Source organism: Dipteris shenzhenensis, chromosome 10 (assembly GCF_047967505.1).
Source record: "Dipteris shenzhenensis isolate YYH24624 ecotype China chromosome 10, Dip_SZ_1.0, whole genome shotgun sequence".
Lineage (NCBI taxonomy): Eukaryota > Viridiplantae > Streptophyta > Polypodiopsida > Gleicheniales > Dipteridaceae > Dipteris > Dipteris shenzhenensis.
In genome coordinates this window covers 13,287,924-13,296,766 of record NC_141605.1, presented here as the reverse complement: position 1 = coordinate 13,296,766, position 8,843 = coordinate 13,287,924, and the positions used below count along the sequence as shown (strand labels likewise).

General features: G+C 40.6%; 1 protein-coding gene across 1 annotated transcript; it reads right to left on the bottom strand.

Annotated features, from left to right (window-relative positions):
• Window positions 1-5,116: 5,116 nt before the first annotated feature.
• LOC147897423 (putative metal-nicotianamine transporter YSL6) lies at window positions 5,117-8,567 on the bottom strand. The gene is made up of 7 exons (XM_087380907.1): window positions 7,915-8,567; window positions 7,505-7,671; window positions 7,294-7,391; window positions 6,961-7,098; window positions 6,648-6,840; window positions 6,409-6,532; window positions 5,117-6,250 (listed from the first exon to the last, which is right to left on the bottom strand). Exons 1-7 carry the CDS (start codon window positions 8,372-8,374, stop codon window positions 5,283-5,285), a joined length of 2,148 nt encoding a protein of 715 aa, XP_087237033.1. The 5' UTR covers window positions 8,375-8,567; the 3' UTR covers window positions 5,117-5,282.
• Window positions 8,568-8,843: the final 276 nt, after the last annotated feature.

The window sequence follows — 8,843 nt, the reverse complement described above, 5'->3', positions numbered from 1 at the left end:
ATCTATATGCTAAGACTATCTAAATGTCTTATTATCCCACATGTGATAGCCTCTTGATATATGGTTCATACATATGTTGTTACATTCTTGCATTTTGCTTTAGTGAGAGTGTGAAAGACAAGGTTTTGTCCACCAACCCGTTTAAACATTTTATGACATCTTACAATCCCAATGAATCTTTAAGGAGACTCAAATTCTATTACATGCAGTTAGTGAAGATATCAGCCACATTTATTTCAATAATACAATAGAAGATTTCAATGCAACTTCTCACTAATGTAGTGACACTCACCTCAATATGATTTGATATCGCATGAAGAATTTAGTTGTTTGAAATGGAAATGGCACTTTCTCTATTTATACACAGATCTCAAATCTCATGTGGTTTCCCAAAGTCATGCATAAAATGTATGCCCTCTATAGTTGCTCTACATGCTACTTTATATTCATCTTAATTGCATCAGAATTAGATTGTATGTTAGGTTCGTGTTGATATCCATTTGTATGGGTGAACATGCAAATTTCCTAAATTCTCACCATACATGGTGCGCACTTATAATAAATTACACATTGGTGATATTCTTTCATATTTTGAATTGAAAATTGATATTGGAATTTTAAAAGGTCTTAATTTGAGTAATTACAAGCCCTTGCATAGCATATGTCAATCAAAAACCATTTTGCACATCATTGTGTGTACATGCAAAAAAACACTCATCCATGAGCTTCTTCCATATATCAAAGTGTTAAATTAGTGTGAAGCTTTTTATAGCTCTTTATTTGCATAAATTTCATGCCCTTTCAAAGTTTCATTTTGTTCAGATGCCGTTTGTGTGGGCGAGCATCCAAAATTCCTAAAATTTGCACGTGTGGTTTGTATGTGCAATAAAATATTCATCAGTGAACTTCTTCCATATATCAAAGTGTCGGATCAATAAAATACACACAGTAATCAATACATGTGATTCTGAAATACGATATAGTGAGTCCTCAATACAATGATCTAGTAAATAAAATGAGCTACTCAATAAAATGAATCCTAATCAAGTCATACATGTGAATCCTAAATCTAATGCAAATTTTCTATGCAATGAACTACTCAATACAATTATCTACAATGACAATTTCAATCCTTCATACATTGAATCATGATCTAATCAATACAAAGAATACACATGTGAGCTACTCAATACAATGAATCCTCAATGCAATGACCATGTCAATCCTCCACACAATGAACCAATGATCTACAATGACAATCTCAATCCTCAATACAATGAAAATGTGAATACATGACCATGTGGATCCTCAATGCAATGATCTACTCAACACGATGAAATTGTGAATACAATGAAAAATGTCAAGCCGTATAACCATCCTATATGATTAAATCATATAGGATAGATATAATATTAAATGTGGATTCTCAACACAATGATTTGCTCAGCACAATGAAAATATGAATACAGCAAAAAATATGAAAGCCCTTTAACCAGTGAATTTATATTTTACTAGATTAAGTGGTTCTTATAATTTTTAATCAATCCATATAACCATGATAGATGATTAAATCAAATTTTTGAGCGGATCATATGACTAGATATGTATATTATGTTTTATAAATATGTAATCATTTTCATATTAGCATATCTTGCATGTATCCATAGAGGAACAGGGTAATGTGGCACATTATGATGCCTATGACTTTTATGTCTACATGCATGAGAGGATCTCATGTTTTCCATGCATGCATAATGATGTGACATGCGCAGTGATGATATATCATCTCACCTTGATGAATTGGCACAACAATTGTATGGACATGTGAAGGTTGAGATGGCATATAGGCCTTGCATGAAATGATGTGGCACAGGTGATGTGGCACGATGTGTCATCATAGCTAATGTGGAAAATGACATGTACCTTCTGAGGTGTCACCGTGGACATATGGTGGAAAATGACATGCATTGATTACTTGTCTTTTTTTGGAGTGGCAATATGAGGTGGCAAGAGAAGGTGATAGCCATGCTGACTGTGTATGATGATTTGGCACGTGATGATGGGTACCTTGGGTCAGTGCCAAAGGGCCTTCTAAATGGACAAGTTGCCCCACCTTAGCTTGCCACTAGGATTGGTGTCCTCCCAAACTCGGATTTCAAAGCCTAGGTAGCCTTGGTATTTGATTAGCTGGGCTTTTTTCCTTTTATGGGATTTTTTTCACATATGAAGGGCCCAATTTACCCTTTCCTTACTCAAATTTCACCAAACTTTTTTTTCATAGCTTTATTATGTCAAGGACTAGTATCCTTGTGAATATGGATGTTTACAATTCAATGAATTCGTTTTCAATATACTTCACCAACCCTCAAACAACTTGAGGGAAATTTTAAAAATAAATATCACAAGGCCTAACCATTGGATTATATATTTAACACGTGGGGGGCACATAACCTTATCTGTATCTAAACCCCCTATATATTCAAATGTCCATAAATAATAGTTTGAGTGCCTTTGATTAGGCAGACAAAAAAAAATGCATATTTTTTTAAAATTTTCAACACTTCTAATTATAAATTCCCAAAAAAACAACAAATTGGGTTAAGCTCTATACTATGTGAGGTGTCTTCCTATAAAATTGAGATGGCCTATGATATACAACAATGCAAGTGGAGATAGTATGACAACGAGCGGAATGAGAAAGGGAGGCAAGATTCGCGATGGGGGGCTTCAAAGAGGTGGGGAGTGACGAAGATTCAAAATAAATAAAAACTTCAAAATCACAAGATCAATCAAGTAGAACAAGTTACTTATTGATCTTGATTCACCTCTCTCAATTCTCATCATGTACCTTAAGATTCCCAAAATATGAACATCATACCCATATTCATATTTGTTCGATGATAAACACGAAGATTTTTAAAAGAATATTAAGAATGAGGCAATAAAAAATGTAAAGGTAGCAAAGAAAACAATGAAGAAGGCAACCACGAAGGTGTTGAAAACAATAATGAAATAAACAATGAAAACCACACTGAAGTTCTAAACTCTTGTAAGGGTGTTTATAGACTAGAGTTGCCCATGCTTGTCCATGGTACATTGAATGCATATGGACGTGGGCGGGCAATCATACCCTTCCATGATTGTGGGTGGTGCCCATGGTGTGCTACTCTATAAACACCCATAGGATGTTTGTATGTATACACGCATAAGAGGTTTACAAACTGGAGCCACCCATGGTGCGTTAAATGCATCTTAGCTGAGCGTTGGACATGGGCTAGCAATCTTGCCATGTGTGGGGCTCCACCTTAGTTCACCCATCACCAAATAAAAGTCCTTGAATCGTTCATCCTTCTACCATAGCTCTTGGGAAGTCTATGCACAGAGTTTCCTCCCAATGTCAAGATGTTGGGGCGGATGGAAATAGAATCTAGCCATCCGATTCTTTTCGGAAGTCGCATCCCCACGTCCAAGTTATCAACATCAAGAAGATGGACTGTGCTGTCGCCATCATTCCTTAGAAGATGGCTAAGAATCCCAAAATTCTAAGGTGGCAGCAGGGAGTTGAATCTGCCATTGCTATCTATGTGGGTCCCCAAAACCTTGACTCTAGGGAAATGCCCAAGGGAGGCACTTCATTTCCCAAGGGAGGCATTTCCTCAAAATCAAATGGCTTGCGACGGGGTTCTGCCGCTCGCCAATTGATTTTGGGAAAATGCCTCCCCTAGGCATTTCCCTCATGTCAACTCGTGTTCAGAAAGTTCACTCGAAGATGACAAGCGAAGATGTCTTGGTGAGAAAGTTCATTCGAAGATTATGTGCTCAGATCTCCCTTACAACAACGAATACTAGATTGACACAGAGGAAAAAAGGCTAGGCAAGCGGGGGCGAATTTACAGATTACTTTGGGCGTTTTCCTACTTCCCACACTTTTGTCAGTCAACAATTTCTACAACAATTCCAAGAAATGATCTTGTTGCAATCACCCACGGGTTTATCCATCCCTGAGAAGTCTACATCATCAAACAATACAAAGAGGCAGGGTGCCTCTTTCTAGGCATTTGTTCTAGTGCTTCACTGTTTCGGAACTACAAACCTATCACATGGAAAAATATAGTATCTCCAGAGGACATTAAAGAAGGGCTTTTCAAATATAGCATATCAACTGATCCCGCTCACTACACGAGTCTGCCCTGCATGCTTTCCCTCACACCACTCGCTCCACACGCCCACCACCTCTTGGGACCGTACCTTGTAATGATTGTATGATAAAGAGTGTAAGGCTTTACGTCATTAGGTCAAATTCGAAACCAAAAACAACCTTCCGAGCGAACGAGACGCTACGTGAGTATCATGTACTCGTACGTAGAAAGAAACTAGATTTCGCTCGCCAGAACAAGGAGGAACTATTGAACATTTTTTTTAGTAACAACTCTAAGGACTTCTGACGAACATTTTTAGAGGGACGGTCTCCCTCCCCACTCACCGACACTTAGGTATGATATAACTATGCACGCATATTATATGACACCTTAAACCAACCAACCCCTGACCTCTCACATATGCCACACCCCACATCTTAAACCAACCAACCCTCTTCACTGCGAGGGGAGTGAAGGATGCCGTAATGAAACTTCATAATGGTTGAACGAAGGATCATGAGGAGCTATGCATTGAGTTCATTGCATATGGGATTAACCTCCTAGCCCTAATCTTCGCAAAGCTATTTAATGAAGCTGTTTGTTTATGCAAGATATATTATGCTCTAACTCTATTCTTTTATTGTAAAATCATAACTTCTTTGCACATAACTATTTTATTAATGGAGTGAGTACAAATTCCAATGTTTTTACATTTTCTCCCGAATTGGATGCTTAAACTGATGTGCACCAAAAATTATGGACCATGGAAAATATGGTAGTGATTGCTCCACTAACTCTCTTGCTAGACTATTTTATTTCATAGCGATGAAGCAAAAAATACCAAAATCTCACGTAAAAGCAAAAGAAACAACTAAAACCAAGAGCGTGGACTTTAATATAGGCAGCAAACGAAACTACTCCCTCCATGACAACATTCTGTACTCGAAATGCATGCTTTAGGACTGCCTAGGCCATGCTAATAAAGGAAGATTCAATAGCCATTCAGATTTACACCATGAATCATATGTTACAAAAGAAATCCTGTGAAAATCAATATTATACCCACGTCCTGGCTGCGTATAAGTGCCCTTATAGTTGCAAGATTAATAGTGTGAGAAAGGTCTCTTGATTTCTCCAAGGTGGCTACCAGCCCTGTGGTATAGTATTGCTGTTGGTCAGATCATTATATGAATTGCTGCTCATAAAATACATACAGATGGGAGCATTCTTCTTTGCTAGAGCCAACACAGCTGATACCACAGTCCAAACGCCATCGCCACAGATTAGACCTGATGCCACAGCTGGAACCAGGAGATCTGCCTTGCTTCTGTTTACTCGTTCCCATACATAGACAATTACAGTCCCCACAAACATGTCTACAGCGAAGTAGGGTCCGAGATAAAAGGGTATTGCCATTGCCATTGGAATTGGAATATAATTTGCCCACTTTTTCAGTGGCTTGTCTCGGAGGAAGTTTATGACTATGGCCAAAAAGAAGAAGCCATAGCAAAGCTGCAGGCAATGTTTTGGGAGAGCACTCAAGCCTTGCACTCCAACTGTGGCCATCTCTCTGTATATTATAGCATAAGGAGCCTTATACTCTCCATTCTGATCTCCTATAGGAAATGCAGTCCAGAAAAGCCAGAATGTGCAAGGTGCAATAATGCATCCCATTAAAGTTCCTACTATCTGGCTTGCGAACATGGACCTTGGTGAAGATAAAGTAAGATAGCCTGTCTTGAAATCCTGCATCAAATCAGATGAGGCGGCAACAACAATCATCATAACTCCACAGGAAGCAAGCCCAACTAGAACCCCACCGTGCTTTCCAGCCCAGGCTGAGAAGATAAAGAGGCCCAGTTTCCCATAAGTTGATGCCAAGTTCCAATCAGTCAGGCCACAACCATAGGCATTGCAAAAGCCCAGGACTGGTGCCACAATATAGCTCAGTAAAACATAATACCACTTCATTTGATGGAATATTTGTGGAACGACTCCAATGGATATTGCAGCCAAGGCAACGTAGCATGCTACAGCTACCTTGACAGGTATTCTATCCTTCAAAAATAAAGCATTTCTCCTCTGCTGATCATCAGGAAGCTCTTCTGTGACTGTTCAACAAGAAGCAATTACGAATAAGATACCAAAGAGAATAATAGCAGAAGCTTTGCATGAGCATAGCTGTAAGGTTGGGCCTTTCGTATAATGTCAATCTTTCATACAACAAAACAAGAAAGCTTTCTACCACAATCCTAAAGTGAGGACTTACCCTCCTGGTGGCTTGATGGAAGTTTGCTTTTCTGGTTTTTGTACAGTGACGCTGCCGTTATTGAGGTTATCTTAACGAAGTTGTAAAGGCCATCCCCTAAAATCAGGGCAATCGCAACAAAAACCTGGGTTGCAGAAGAGCATTATTAGAAGGTCAGAAGGGGCAAATAGTATCTTGCCTATATCAACCTCCACATAACCCACAAAGGAGAATTCAGATGTGGAGGGCTAAAAACGGACCTTGTAGCCGTAAAGACCTTCTAATTTTGAACCTGCAGCAGCATCTGCAGGATACCAATGGCCTGCTTTGTTCAAAATCAATGGCCACATAAGACCCCAAGAAAGGATACCCCCAAGTAGCAATGAGACATTGACAAGATGAGGACAAATCATGCCAGCTCCAACATACGTCATGCTGAAGTCGAAATAAAATCTGTACGTTGTGAGTCAAAACAACCCGTTCATCAGCATAGAATGCGCCACCGAGAAACAAAGATACAATTCACTGTTCCCAGAAAGAGTGGCAAGCGCTAAGGAAGTCCAAAAGACTTACCTATTGTCAAAGGCCTTCAAACCCAAGCTGGGAAAATTGTCAAATCCACAGCTGTCTCCGGGTCCGGAAAAAAACCACTTGAATAAACTAAAGAGAAAACTGAAAGTAAAATATTTTCCGAGGGCTGTAATCTGCTTCCTGTATACATAGGAGAAAAGAGGAAAAATCAGGTGGAGCAATAGAATTTAAAGACTGTTCATTTAAAACGCCTCCAGAAAAATTAGGAAAGATGGGATGAAGCTACAGAGCAGCTACCCTCTGTCATTCAGTCTTCAAATTACAATACTCTTGGGCACAATGATGAAGAATAAGCTTTAGCGAAAAGACAATTACATGGCTTTTTTGGATCCATGAGGTGTGTGGAAACTGTTGATAAGCACTGCGGTTGCAGTACCGCTGGGATATGTAAGCTTGTAATCAATAATCATTACCTGCGTTTGCGGAGGAAACCATACGAAGGGTTTAGAGGTCACTTGCTTTAGTCTTACGCTAACTGTGACAAAAACAAAGCTTGAAAATTGTAGAAATTAGGGGAGAAGCATACCTTGCGTAGAGGAACAACGGCAACAAGACCGAGAAAACCAACTGCAAACAGGTATGCAATTATCCAACCCAACTTTGGGTTCTTCACATCTGACTCACTATCGCTGGGACTTTGAATGATGCCAAAAGTTCTCTGATCCATTCCAGTCAAATACGTGCCAAAGCCTCCTGAAATTCCAAAGAGCGAATAGATGAGAGTAACAGATAATGAGGAGGATCGAAGAACGAAAACGAATCTGGAATGAGCCGACTTGTGCTTAAAATTTTTCAAAAGCTGAGGTATCTGTGGTTACACCAAATAGGGTAACACACCAGCACAAGCACCTCAAGCAGTGAGTGTCCACCAGAAAACGGACCACGAGTCCTATTCATGGATCGATCTGTAAAAGGAGCTGTGAAGCAACTGCTTACCGCTAAAAGCGAGGCCAGAGCAGGCGACCACGCAAGTTTGGATCACGGTGTTCTCCTGCCTGGTGAAAGGACGATGTGGGATACCCAACTTGGTGAGGAAAGCCGTGTACAACTTGAGGAACAAGAATCCCAAGAGTCCGGCAGAGACATTGAGGGAGGGTATGACGCCGGTGGTCAAGCCCAATTTGAGGCTGATGACGGAGAACAAAACGCCCAGGAAGGCACTGATGACGATTCCACGGACGGTAATCTGGGCGCGCCAGGGAGGAACCTCGACGTTGGCGAAGAGCTCCTCGACGCCGGTCTGGGAAAAGAGGTATCGGTGGCCATCAGGTTCCTGCTGGAGCTCGGGGAGATCTGTGACGGAGGGGTCGATTGGGGGGGCATCGGTCTCGAAAGGGTGGAGATCGTGGACATGTCTGGTGTGGGTGCCATTCTCGGCCTTGAGGGAAGCGGCCATGGATGGAGGTAAAGGAAGGAAGGGAGCTGGAAGGCTACATGAAGGATGAAGAAGAAGCAGAGAAAGCTATGGCGGACGAAGGTGATGAAACAGAAACAGTTAAGAGTTTACAAGCACGCCATGCACAAAATAAGAGAAGAAGATGATGACCTTTGAAGCGGACGAAGATGACGAGGAGTCGGGACCTTAGAAGAAGCCCGTGACATTCGTGCACCTTTCACGCTCTATCAAGTAGAGAGATATATATTAATGTCTCTAAAAGGCCAAAGTGTAAACAGGCCAAACTGCCTGAGACTAAAAGAGTTGATACATCTGCTAGAGAGAGAGAGAAAGCAAGAGTTGATACATCTGCTAGAGAGAGAGAGAGAGCAAGAGAGTTTTGGCTGTCCAATGTAGGACGCTCAGAGACATGTATGGAGGTGCCCTTTTTCTCGTACATGACATGCATCGATCGTTGTCTCAAGCCGGA